This window comes from Musca domestica, unplaced genomic scaffold, assembly GCF_030504385.1.
Source record: "Musca domestica strain aabys unplaced genomic scaffold, Musca_domestica.polishedcontigs.V.1.1 29, whole genome shotgun sequence".
Lineage (NCBI taxonomy): Eukaryota > Metazoa > Arthropoda > Insecta > Diptera > Muscidae > Musca > Musca domestica.
In genome coordinates, this window is record NW_026712296.1 from 649,119 (window position 1) to 663,780 (window position 14,662).

The 14,662-nt window shown below is 36.0% G+C and overlaps 2 protein-coding genes and 1 pseudogene across 2 annotated transcripts; 1 reads left to right on the forward strand and 2 right to left on the reverse strand.

Annotated features, from left to right (window-relative positions):
* Window positions 1-1,993: 1,993 nt before the first annotated feature.
* Window positions 1,994-2,422, reverse strand: LOC101898777 (cuticle protein 70, isoforms A and B-like; annotated as a pseudogene).
* A 4,911-nt stretch (window positions 2,423-7,333) lies between these two features.
* On the reverse strand, window positions 7,334-7,964 carry LOC101898602 (cuticle protein 16.5-like). The gene is made up of 2 exons (XM_005182306.3): window positions 7,854-7,964; window positions 7,334-7,786 (listed from the first exon to the last, which is right to left on the reverse strand). Exons 1-2 carry the CDS (start codon window positions 7,863-7,865, stop codon window positions 7,355-7,357), a joined length of 444 nt encoding a protein of 147 aa, XP_005182363.2. The 5' UTR covers window positions 7,866-7,964; the 3' UTR covers window positions 7,334-7,354.
* Window positions 7,965-12,182: 4,218 nt separating this feature from the next.
* LOC101898428 (cuticle protein 16.5-like) lies at window positions 12,183-12,703 on the forward strand. The gene is made up of 2 exons (XM_011293713.3): window positions 12,183-12,194; window positions 12,262-12,703. The coding sequence occupies exons 1-2, from the start codon at window positions 12,183-12,185 to the stop codon at window positions 12,691-12,693; spliced, it is 444 nt and encodes a 147-aa protein (XP_011292015.1). The 3' UTR covers window positions 12,694-12,703.
* Window positions 12,704-14,662: the final 1,959 nt, after the last annotated feature.

Below are 14,662 nucleotides of genomic sequence, written 5' to 3' on the forward strand. Positions count from 1 at the left end.
TAACAGCGGCAAAATCAGGAACATGTTTAGTTGTTGGTCCATTACAAACCCTAAATATATTGCGGCTAAATATAAGGCTAACCCTATGAAAATGTTCATGAGAATCGGACGATAATTGCAATATGTATATAAAAACCCCAACATGTGTTGTAAGGTGCAAAAATATTACAAAATATACAGCTCAATATTATAAGTCAACTTGAAAAAATCGCATGCGATAAAAAATATGAAAAATAAAAAAAAAAAAATAATAAAAATAATAAAAATAAAAAAAAAATAAATAAAATAAATAAAATACTACAAAATCTATATTAACATCATTATTGGCATCTGTTTATGCGACGTTTTTAGATTTTATACTTTTATGCCAAGAGGACATTCTGAATTGACACAATTTGTCAAAATCCATTCTTTAGATATAAGCATTCTAGCTAACATCCCCTTCCTTCTATTCTGATCATAACTCCACCTCCATTCTAAATTTCGTGAAGATCGGGCCATAATTGCGAACTGTAGAGTGATTACAAATTAATATGAACAGACGGCGAGATAGGAAGATCCATATATACATTCCTATGTGGGAAATCAATATTTCGAGGTGTTACATAATTTTTGGCCCAATCAAACTTATAAATATAAATAAACATTAAGTTCGGTCGGGCCGAACTCTTAATGCCCTCCACCATTGGGTAAAGAAAACATTTTTATATAAAAGTAAAGTACACCACGTACATTTGGAACACTTTCAAAAAACAAGTAAAAAAGCAATAAGTTCGGCCGGGTCGAACTTTGAGTACCCTTCACCATTTGAAACGAATTTGAAAATTTTCAAAAAAATAAAATCGGTTAAAAATACCGAATATAGCCGTTATATGGGGGTTTATGCGAAGACGTGGATCTACATAGGTAATTTTTGTCACAAGCCATTACAATATTCACATACAAAACTTGTAGTTAAAATCATCAAAAGTACCGAATATAGAGAGGTACCCTTATATCGGGGCTATACGAAAACCTGGACCTACATAGACAATTTTTTTCAGTCATAGGTTGTAGTATTCATTATCAGCTTTTAATTTAAATACGAACTTTGAAGCAATTCCGGTGAATAATGTCGCCAAAAATTGTCAAAATCCCGAATATTGCGAGGTACCATTATATGGAGGCGATACGAAGATGTCGACCTATATAGACAATACTCTTCCAGGGGGTAATAAAGTACTCAGAAGGAACTCCTTGTGTGGAATTTCAGACAATTCCATTAAAAAATGTGGTTACCGTTATATGGGGGATATATGATATCGTGGACCTTTGTAGATAATAATCTTCCAGGGGGGCAAATTACTCAGAAGGAACTCTTTTCAGGATTTTCAGACTATTCCATTGAAAATTTTAGCTACAATCATCAAAATACCGAATATGGGAGATATGCGATATCGTGGACCTAATTCCATTAAAAAAATGTGGTTAAAATCATCAAAATACCGAATATTGGGGGGTATCGTTATATTGGGGTCATACGATATTGTAGATCGACATAGCCCATCTTCGAGGTTGACCTGCCTGCGCACCAAAGACTGATCGGTGCAAAATTTTAGCTTCCTATCTTAATTCGTTTTAAGTCTAGCGTGATTACAACAACGGACGAATGGACAAGGCTAAATCGTCTTAGAATTTTACGCTGATCAAGAATATATATATTTTATTTTGATGAGTTTCAAACGGAATGACGAACTTAATATACCCCGCATACTGTGTATGGTGGAGAGTGTAAAAATTTATCTTTACAACGTTTCCTGTCAGGGTTCACTCATCGAAGTCTTCCACGACATAGTTACGTTGAAATTAATTTAAATTTTAATTATATAAATATAACAACACCTGTTTTCTTTTTTTGTTAATAAAATAATTTTATTCCAGAAATGAGTATCAGTCTTTGGTATTCAATGAATGTCCAAAATCTACCACAAAGCGGGGGCAGCAGCGGCATAAGTCAATGGTGCGGAGTAGGCAAATGGTGTGGCGTAAGCGGCAGCGTAAGGAGTGCTGTAGGCGGCAGCTACTGGGGCAGCAAAGGTTTTAGCAACAAGGGGTGCGGCAAAGGTCTTGGCAACAACAGGGGCAGCGAAGGTTTTAGCTACAACTGGGGCGGCAACGGGAGCTACAATTGGAGCTGTGGCAATACCATTGTAGTTGCGTGCAATAACTTGACTGCTTGTGGCAGTAACGAAAGGAGCTGGGGCAGCAGCCACAACAGCAGCTGGGGCGGTGTAGGCCAAAGGAGCACCAATCAAACCGGGCTTGGCAGCAGCACAGGCAATGACGGCAAAGATGACAACGGCCTAAAAGAAAAACACACAAGTTGATTATAATTTACTTCAAAACCTTCTTTACTTCATTCAGAACTTACGAATTTGAACATGTTGAACAAAATTTGATTAACGTCTGATTTTGTTGTTAACAAATAAGAATTGATTCGGTGTGTAATAAAAATCACTAGAGTACTCAACTATTTATACCCACACATCGGGCGCCGAAATTCAAAATCAAAACAAACAATCCACAACGCTGCAAACTCTTTTTGTTATTGTTTTAATATAGTTGCCGGCGCGATATTGGTTGTAGTACGCAGTCATTCCTGAATTACATTTAATGAATTTTTATGCCCGTTACGTGATTAGAGTAACCAGTAGCTGGTGGGAATTTTGAATGATTTACTTCACAGTGACATTTGACCTTGACAATGAAAATGAAAACATTGAAAACCCCCCAAAATACAATTCTAGTTTGGATAATTATTATTGGCTATGACTCAAATCGCCATTTGAAAAAATTGTCTAAGGTTAATAACTTCTTGAAAAATTATGTATGTGACTCAAAAGTATTGAGCGATTAATCGTTTACACCGATCAGTGGTAAATAATTTAATTATGGCAGGCAGGTTTCCGTGCGACCAACGAATTTCATGACCTACACCAATAAATGCCACCCGGCACAATTGTTGTAGGTCAGTTTGACAATGAACGGTAGCCAATATTATCCAGTTGTTGTAGTGGATGTTTGGCGTTAAATGGGAATCTTGCTTAAGCGATATTAATACAAAAAACCAGTAAAGAAAGTCTTAAAGTCGGGCGGGGCCGACTTTATGATACCCTACACCACTTTGCTAATTTAGTAGAGCTCCACCTAACAATTAAAAGTTTTTATGGGAGAATTCAATCATACACGCTATGATTATAATTATTATTTAAAGTTCAAAGGACTAAATATGCCGAAGCATTTGTATCTTTTAAATTCGGAATTGTATTGCCCATTTGGTGCACAATTAATTTAAAATCGGTTAAAAATATATATATGGGAGCTATATCCAAATCTGAACCGATCTGGATAAAATTTGGCAAAGATATTTCTGAGCTGTATTTGATATATTTCCCTGAATATCGTTGTTACGGAGTGCATATTACTGTTGTAGGTAACAAATATAACAAATCGGATGAAAAATATATATGGAAGCTATAGCTATATCTGAACCTATCTTCACCATATTTGACATACTAGCTTCTAGACTCAATTCGGTCGTAAGTACCGAATTCCATCCCATTTGGACAAATATTAGACGTTTGGTGCACAATAAAAGGTAAATCGGACGAAGTTATATATGGGAGCTATATCCAAATCTGAACCGATCTCGATAAAATTTAGCAAATGTATTTCTGAGCTGTATTTGATATATTTCCCCAAATATTGTTGTTGCAGAGTGCATATTACGGCGGTGGTGGACAAAAATAACAAATCGGATGAACAATATATATGGGAGCTATAGCTATATCCGAACCGATTTCGATCAAATTTGGCATACTTATTTTCAGGCCTAATTTGGGTGTATATGCAAAATTCCACACAATTCGGGCTGATAATACACGTTTGGTGCACAATAAAAGGCAAATCGGACGAACATATATATGGGAGCTATATCTAAATTTTGACTGATTATCTCCAATTTCAATAGGTTTCGTCCTTGGACCAAACAAATGATCTGTGCAAAATTTCATCTGGATCGGGCAATAAATGCGACCTGTACTTTGTTTACAAAAATACATGGACGGACGGACGGACGGACGGACGGACGGACAGACGGACGGACATGCATAAATCGACTCAGAATGTGATTCTATGCAGATCATCAAAAGGAACTATGGGTCTATCTCGTTTCCTTTTGCCTGTTACAAATAAATGCACAAAGACATAATACCCTGACCACCTTGTGGTGTAGGGTATAATAAAAAATCCTTTATGATGATGTATTCTTTAGGCAAACAAGGCATTAGGATAGAGATTACAGGACAATAGGTTGATAATAATAAAAATAATGTAAATAATAATAACAACAAAGTGGTACAACTTAACGATTAGGATTAGGTCAAGAAATCACAACGTTGGACGGACTATAAGTTCTTTGGGCCAAATTGGGTATAGCCAACATATAAAGGGGATTTAGACTTTCTTTAATTCCTACATTCAGGTCGTACGTTGTTTTCCTTCTTTAGGAACTTCGTAATAAATTCAATATAAAAGAATAACTTTAGGTTTTCTCTAATTATACCGTAGTTATGTATCCTATGGCTATAAGACCTTTTCAGGTCGTATAATAAAATATGTTTATTAGGGGGCTATATGGGGGCTATACCAAAACGTTGATCTACACGGCCCATTTTAAATACCAAAAGTCCTGCAGATATAATATACATTTGAGAAAAATTTTATCGATCTACTTCATTTCGTTCGGAAGCTAGAGTGATTTCCACAGACGGACGGACATCGCTAAATCGACATAGAATTTTATGCTGATCAAGAATATATATACTTTGTGGGGTCTAAAATGTGTATTTCGAGGTGTTACAAACGGAATAACAAACTTAATATACCCTCCATACTATGGTGGAGGGTATAAAAATATATATCTGAGCCGAGTTCCACAAAATGGAAATGTACGTCCCGAAATTTACTCCATTTTGGGCTGATATTAGTCATTATTTGCACAATAAACCTGAAATCGGATTAAGAATATTTATGGGAGATATATCCACATCTTAGCCGATATCGATAAAATTTGGCAAAGGTATTGCCGAGCTCTATAATATATCTGGTACCAAATATTATTGTTGTCGATTGCATATTGCGAATGTGAGGGATTTCAAGACCAAATTGGATGAAACATATAAATGGGAGCTATAGCTATATCTGTACGGATTTTGATATACTTGCTTCTAGACTGATTTCAGTCGGATGTGTCAAAATTCAGGTCATTTGGACTAATATTGGTCATTTGGTGCACAATTAACCCGAAATCGGCTGAAAATATATAGGTGAGCTATATCTAAATTTGAACCGATTCTCACCACGGGTTCGTCCTTGGGCCAAACAAATATTGTTTGGTAAATTTCATCTCAATCGGATATAAATGCGACCTGCATTTTGTTCACAAACATACATGGACAGACGAACGGGCAGACAGACTGACTGACATGTAAAAATCGACTCCGAAAGTGATTCTATAAAGATCCTCAAAAGTAACTATGGGTCTATCTCGCTTCATTTTCCATTTTACAAACAAATGCATAAATACATAAAAACCTTACTACTATGCCGTGTAGGGTATAATGAGATCTCCTTCAGGTCAGCTTAAGATAGAAAATCTCCTTAAGACCTCATATATATATTGAAGGTATTTATCCATAATATCTTCTACAAATGTAATATCATCTGAAGGCCTCCTATAGACACAAGGGCTCTTGCGATCTTCTATAACTATAAAATTTCCTTGAGGTCTACTACAGCCAAAAGTCCCCTTTCACGACTTCTATAAAGAAAATGTCTTGAGCATAAGAGGAAGTTCAATTTTTAGGAGGATCAAACTACTCTATTTCTATAGGAAAACGATTTTTCCGGCGTTGAATGGGGGCTATAGGATATCGTGGACCTATATAGACAATTGTCTTCCAGGGAAGAAACTCACACAGAAGAAACTCACACCTTGCGTGGATTTTCAGATAATTCCATTGGAAAATTTGGCTACAATCATCAAAATATAGAATATTAGGAGGTACCGTGATATGGGGATATACGATATCGTAGAAATATATAGTCTATTCTCTAAAGTACTTGCAAAAAAACTCCTTATGCAGAATATCAGATAATTCCATTGAAAAATGTGGCTAAAACCATCAAAATGCAGAAATCGGGGGATACCGATATATGGGGGCAATACCAATATAGCCCATCTTCGAACTTGACCTGCCTGCAGACAAAAGACTGATCTGTGTAAAATTTTAGTTTCCCATCTAAATTCGTTATGACATTAGCTAAGTCGTCTAAATTTATTATTTCGATGAGTTATAAACGGAATGACGAATTTAATATACCCTCCAAATTACATATGGTGGAGTGTATAAACATGTCATTCCATATACATAAAACATTTTTATGAGACCTTCTTCAGGTCTTGAAAAAAAAATTATCTATTTTTTTTTTTTTTTTTTGAAGTCTTCTTTATGGGAGACAGCGTTTAGAACCCATTTCGAGGGACAAAACTAGGATAGATTTAACTTTCCATTTAAAATACACAAAAATGTCAGAAATGTACTAATTTTCCCAAGGCCCCATAATTGGATGATCATTCTTAAGCCTCCCTATTAATCTAAGTTGGCTTAATCGTCTAAAACATTGTGATACCAAACTGTCATACCCTTATCCTTGCCTTTTGTTGTTATGAGGGTGGAAGTTTAAAAAATTACAAGCAGAAGATTTATTTTCTATTGTAGACCCGGATAATGTTTCCTTATTATGGAAGTCCAGTAAAGTGTGTTGTACTACTTTGAGACCTCCTTCGGTATCTGCCTAGGCTGTTGTATTTACAGAACATGAAATAAATTCTTATATCGATTGAAGTATTGAGCATAATCGCTCTTTAAGAGAACATCAGAAGGCCTGTTCTCCACATTGGACTTGAGAAGGTCTCCCATTTTTAGTAGAACTGCCAGACATTTTATCAGTAGAATACCAGCAGGCTTAGAATTTATAGAAGACCTAAACGAACTTATGACCCTTTAAGATCTACTATCTACAGAATATCACCTAGTTTTCATAGAGCATATTACAGAATACTTTTACTAAAAAAATTGGCTTTGCAAAAATTCCGGGCACTGCCCACTAATTGACGTCTTTCCAGCTATAATCACTCTCAATTAAATCTATATTTAATTATTTCAGTAAACAACAAAATATTTTTTGTTAATAAAATTATTTTATTCGAGAAATTGATATCAGTCTTTTGTATTCAATGAATGTTCAAAATCTACCACAAAGCGGGAGCAGCAGCGGCATAAGTCAATGGTGCGGAGTAGGCAAATGGTGTGGCGTAAGCAGCAGCGTAAGGAGTGCTGTAGGCTGCAGCTACTGGGGCAGCGAAGGTCTTAGCAACAAGGGGTGCGGCAAAGGTCTTAGCAACAACGGGAGCGGCAAAAGTCTTGGCTACAACTGGAGCGGCAACGGGAGCAACAACAGGGGCAGCGAAGGTTTTAGCTACAACTGGGGCGGCAACGGGAGCTACAATTGGAGCTGTAGCAATGCCATTGTAGTTGCGAGCGATAACTTGGCTACTTGTGGCAGTAACGAATGGAGCTGGGGCAGCAGCCACAACAGCAGCTGGGGCGGTGTAGGCCAAAGGAGCACCAATCAAACCGGGCTTGGCAGCAGCGCAGGCAATGACGGCAAAGATGACAACGGCCTAAAAGGAATACACACAAGTTGATTATAATTTGCTTAAAATCTTCTTTGCTTCATTCAGAACTTACGAATTTGAACATTTTGAATAAAATTTGACTAAAGTTTGATTTGTTGTTAACAAATAAGAGGTGAATCGATGTATAATTAAAATTACTTGTGTACTCAACTATTTATATTCGTACATCGGGCGCCGAAATTCAAAATCAAAACAAATAACAACTAGATACCGCCTTTAAATTGGGCACGTGACAAAAGTTCCAAACTTTGTCATTGTTTGGCTTTAGTGGCCGACATGGTGGTTTGCAGCTATTCCAAGATTACATTTCACGAATTTTTATGCCCGTTACGTGATTAGAGTTAACAGTAGCCGGTGGGAATTTCGGCTGTCCTATGGTATTGACAATGAAAACTAAAACATTAAAAAAATACAAACTGTAATTCGAGTTGTCTAGTTGATAACTCTTAAAAATTGTTTATCTGAGTATATAGTTTTGAACATATTTTAAATACTTTTTATATTGTACATTGATACATTTTTTGATTATTCTATACAGGTTTTTGGCGGATTTATGAATTTCATGACCTATACCAACAAATACCAATGGCCACAATGGTGTAGGCCAGTTTTACAATGGAAGATCAGTTGGAATTACAAAAAAAAAAAAAAAAAAAAACAATTAAAAACAAGTAAGCAAAGGCTACAGTCGAGCGGGGCCGACCGTTGAATACCCTACAACACTATAATAAACCATACTATAATAAACCATCCTGGAACCAATATTTCCCAAAGACCTATAATCTCTCAGAAGTGGCAAAAGATTAACATTTATTATTGGTTTTTGACTGAAACGCATCTATGAGATACAGACATTTGATTTTCGTATTTGGTCTACAAAAGTTGGCAAACTATTTCACACATTGAATATTTTTGGATGGCCATCCGAAACTGCTTGGTTTTTACAATGTGCGGTAACCCCCATTCAAATGTGCGTGAGGATCGGGCGATAATTACGACCTGCCGACAATTTTGCAGTTTTTTGGTTCATTTCAACCTCTAAATATATGGCGATCATCTCCAAAAAGAGTAGGCTTCTATTCTGACCCTCATCTTATCCCCATGCAAAATTTCGTAATGATCGGGCCATAAATGAGATCTGGATATGATATCCTGATATCCTAACTACTTAATTTTGTTAGCTGTAGAAATATTATCAACTGTTTAATTCAAAATTAAAATATGCCAAAAATATGACAAAATTGAAAAAATATGAGAAAATTTTACAAAATCAATATTTTCATCTTTAGAGAGATATTTTTATGCGGTTTTTTAGACGTTTTTTCTTTCCTGCCAAGAGGCCATTCTGAATTAATGAGAACTGTCGAAATCTGTTCAGCCGTTCTCGACATATAAGTGATCTTTCAAGCATATCTCCTTTGATAGACATATGTATCGCACATATTTTGATATATATCCGATTTGTTGGATAATAACATCAAAGTAAAGGTCAGAAGTAACCTCGTGATGGCTTTATGATTTCGCCGGGATTTAAAATATTCACGGTTTAATGAAAAATTTTGATTTTTTTCAACACAAAATATATGGTCTATTTTACCCGCTAAATATTATCCGATGACCACCCAAATTAGTAAGCTTCTTCCCCGCCCTAAATTCTATCTACATGCGAGATTTTTTCAGTGTTTGGTCCATTTCAACCCCTAAACATTTGGCTATCATCTCCAAAAGCAATAGGGTTCTATTCTGGTCCAAGCCTCACCTACATTCTAAATTTCGTGAAGATCGGGCCATAATTGCGACCTGTAGAGTGATTACAAATTAACATGGACAGACGGACAGACGGACGGACGGACATACATAGCTAGATCGACTCAGCTCGGCGAGCTAGGAAGATCCATATATACTTTCCTATGTGGAAAACCAATATTTCGAGGTATTACATAATTTTTGGCCCAATAGTGTTGTAGGGTATAAAGATGTAAGTTCGGCCTGGCCGAACATTGAATACCCTCCACCATTTGGTACAAATTTGGCAATTTTCAAAAAAATAAAGTCCATTAAAAATTCTGTTAAAATCTTAAAAATACCGAATATAGCCGTATATTAGGGTCTGTACGACGACGTGGACCTGCATAGGCAACTTTTGTCACAAGCTATTACAATATTTGAAAAAAATCTGTTTATAATGTAGCTAAAATCATCAAAATTCCGAATATAGGGAGGAACCATGGGAGTTGTAAAACGTGGACTTGCATAGACAATTTTTTGACATAGGCTGTAGTATCCATTACGAACTTTAAATGCGAAATTTTAAACATTTCCCAAAATTGGGGTCATTTGGACTGTTATTGGTCATTTGGTGCATAATTAACCCGAAATCGGTTGAAGATGTATACATGTGAGCTATATCCAAATCTAAACCCATCTTGAAAAATTGTCAGGAGTATTTCTGAGCTGTATCTGATATCTGATACCAAATATCATTGTTGTCGAATGCATATCACGAATGTCCTTCACATTAAACACCAAACATATATATGGGAGCTATAGCTATATCTTATTTCAACACTGAATTCGGTGGGATGTGCTAAAATTAAGGACATTTGGACTTATATAGGCCATTCAATTAACCCGAAATAGGTTGAAGACATATGGAAGCTATATCTAAATCAGATCCGATTATCACCAATTTTAATAGGGTTCGTCCTTGGGTCAAAAAATATTGTTTGGTAATTTTCATCTCAATCGGATAGTAAATGCGACCTCCATTTTGTTTACAAGAATACATGGACATGAATTGTTGAATACTTTAAAATGGCCATAACTCCGTAAATATTGAGTTTTCGGCGTTTTTAGCTATTATTTGTGATCACTTTTTCAGGCATGAATTATTAAATACATTCACATATACATTCATGATCACTTTTTTAGGCATGAATTACTGAATACTTTAAAATGGCCATAACTCCTTAAATATTGACTATTCGGTGTTTTTAGCTATTATTTGTGATCACTTTTTTAGGCATGAATTATTGAATACTTTAAAATGGCCATAACTCCTTAAATATTGAGTTTTCGGCGTTTTTAGCTATTATTTATGATCACTTTTTTAGGCACGAATTACTGAATACTTTAAAATGGCCATAACTCCTTAAATATTGAGTTTTCGGAGTTTTTAGCTATTATTTGTGATCACTTTTTCAGGCATGAATTACTGAATACTTTAAAATGGCCATAACTCCTCAAATATTGAGTTTTCGGCGTTTTTAGCTATTATTTGTGATCACTTTTTAGGCACGAATTACTGAATACTTTAAAATGGCCATAACTCCTTAAATATTGACTATTCGGTGTGTTTAGCTATTATTTGTGATCACTTTTTAGGCATGAATTACTGAATACTTTAAAATGGCCATAACTCCTTAAATATTTAGTTTTCGGCGTTTTTAGCTATTATTTGTCGTCACTTTTTTAGGCATGAATTATTAAATACTTTAAAATGCATACATCCACTCAGAAAATGATTCTATGAATTTCCTCAAAAGTAACTATGGGACTATCTCGCTTCCTTCTCCATGTTACAAACAAATGCACAAAGACATAATACCCATACCACTATATGGTGTAGGGTATAAAAACCTCTTTATGTCTCCTATAAATGGCAAACCTTGGGAAATTCATTAGGAAGATGAGTCTATAATTAGAAGAATTTATTCTGTACCAAAGATCTCTTGCAAGTCTTCTAGAGAGGACTTCCATAGATTTTAGACCTACATGGGGACTTTATAGATAGAACACTTTTTACCAATCCTCTAACTCCTTGAATGAGTTTCGATCATAAATTTATTACACAAATTGTTGTTTAGCTCACTCAAGGTTAATATAATCTTAAATAAAATGACCCAACATTTTCTAACACCTTTATTATTTTTCAAGAAGTAATTATCCCGCTTGTTTATGCTTTAAGTATACTTTGAGTCATAGATAAATATAGAAATGTCCAAACATCATTTGGTTTTGAGAGTTTTTCATTGTCAATGCCAGTGCAGAGCAAAATTACCGAAATTCCCACCAACTGCTACTAACTCTAATCACGTACAGGGCATACAAATTCGTTTAATGTAATTCAGGAATGGCTGCGAACTACCACCAATACCATGATGTCTACTAAATCCGCACAATGAAAACAAGAGTTTGAAACCTTTGTCACGTGCCCAATTTCAAGGGGGTATCTTTCAGTGCGAGTTATTTGTTTTGATTTTGAATTTCGGCGCCCGATGTACGAGTATAAATAGTTGAGTACGCAAGTAAATTTAATTATACATCGATTCACCTCTTATTTGTTAACAGCGAATCAAACTTTAGTCAAACTTTATTCAATATGTTCAAATTCGTAAGTTCTGAATGAAGCAAAGAAGATTTTAAGCAAATTATAATCAACTTGTGTGTATTCCTTTTAGGCCGCTGTCATCTTTGCCGTCATTGCCTGCGCTGCTGCCAAGCCCGGTTTGATTGGTGCTCCTTTGGCCTACACCGCCCCAGCTGCTGTTGTGGCTGCTGCCCCAGCTCCTTTCGTTACTGCCACAAGCAGCCAAGTTATTGCCCGCAACTACAATGGTATTGCCACAGCTCCAATTGTAGCTCCCGTTGCCGCCCCAGTTGTAGCTAAGACCTTCGCTGCCCCTGTTGTTGCACCCGTTGCCGCTCCTGTTGTAGCCAAGACTTTCGCTGCTCCCGTTGTTGCCAAGACCTTTGCCGCACCCCTTGTTGCTAAGACCTTTGCTGCCCCAGTAGCTGCCGCCTACAGCACTCCTTACGCTGCCGCTTATGCTACACCATTTGCCTACTCAGCACCATTGACTTATGCCGCTGCTGCTCCCGCTTTGTGGTAGATTTTGAACATTTATTGAATACCAAAGACTGATATCCATTTCTCAAATAAAATAATTTTATTAACAAAAAATAAAAATATGTTGTTGTTTACTGAAATGATTAAATGTAGATTAAATTGGGAAGACGTCAGCAAGTGGACCCTGCCTCGAATTTTTGTAAATTTCACTTTTTTTTAGATTACTGCAATATGCATAAATATGGGTGATATTCTGCAGATAATAGATATTAACGTATATTTCAGGGGCATAAATCAGTTATGGTCTTCTATAAATCTTAAGCCTGCTGTTATTCTAAAGATGAAACGCTTTTGGGTCCTCTAAAAACGGGAGATCTTTCACAAATCTAATGTAAATAGAGTAACATTTGCAGGGCTTTTTAGACTGAACGATTAAAAGACGATAAAACACAATTAGAATAGGGGGTACGTGGAAAACTGTATGATTGAATTTATTTAGCAGGCCTTCTGATATTACCTTAAAGAGCGATTTTGGTCAATACTTCAATCGATGTAAGAATTTATCTCATTTTCTGCAAATACAAAATTTTACGTTGGTACAGCTTAGACAGACACCGAAAGAAGTCTTAAAGTAGTACAACACACTCTACTGGACTTCCATAATAAGGAAACATTATGCGGGTCTCCAATAGAAAATAAATCTTCTGCTTGTAATTTTTAAACTTCCACCCTCATGACTACAAAAGGCATATTTCACTTGATTTGACCAGACTGTACTACGTCAAAATAAAAGTTTTAGGCCCAATATCTCATGGAAAGAAATCCTCCCCATGCTTTTGCTTATCTGGCTGGCTGAATCGCACGATAACTTCCTATGAGACTATTCGAATTGGTCTCAATTTGGTGTAGTGTAATATTTTTACTTAACTTAGATCGAGTTCTAAAGAAAAATCTGGGAAAATATTGTTTTTCCTGTTAAGAGCAGACTTTCGGAAAAATACATCGTAAGAATATATATGTAAAGGTAAGGTAAGAGTATGGCTGTTTGGTATCACAACGTTTTAGACGATTAAGCCAACTCAGATTAATATGTAGGCCTAAGAATAGTCATCCATTTATGGGGCACTGTGGATCGGATTACTTTTCTGACATTTGATACCACAATGTTTTAGACGATTAAGCCAACTTAGATTAATATGGAGGCTTAATCCATTTATGGGGCCCTGGGGAAAGGATTAGTTTTCTGACATTTTTGTGCATTTTAAATAGAAAAGTTAATTTTTTGCTAGTTCGGCCCCCCAAAATGTGCTCTAAATGCTTTTTTGGGTGCGTCGCTCTCTCCCGTAAAGAAAACATCCAAAGAAGATTCGAAATACATAATTTTTTCAGACCTGAAGATGGTCTCACGTTTGTAGAACACCTGAAATAAAGTTTTATGAATATGGAATGAGGTTTTTATACTCTCCACCATATATAGTATGGATGGTATATTAAGTTCGTCATTCCGTTTGTAACTCATCGAAATAATAATTTAAGACCTGACAAAGTATATATATTATTGATTTGCGTTAAATTCTTAGCTAAAGTCAAAACGACAAAATTAGACAGGAAGCTAAAACTTTTGCACAGATCTTTTGTTTGCAGGCAGGTCAACTTCGAAATTGGGCTATATCGGTATAGCCCCATATAATTCAAAATGCGATTCTATGAAGATCATTAAAAGGAACTATGAGTCTATCTCGTTTCCTTCTGTATGTTACAAACAAATTCACAAATTCCCTTTACCACAGTGTGGTGTCGAGTATAAAAATCATCCACTGGGGTCAGGGGTTCCTTGACCATATATAAATAGGTCGTTGACTCCATGTCAATAGGCTATTGGTCCCATGCCAATAGGTCATCGATCCCATGTCGATAGGTGATTGACCCCATGTCAATAGGTCATTGACCCCATGTCAATAGGTCATTGACCCCATGTCAAGGGACACGGACCCTGCGTCAGAGGGTCATTG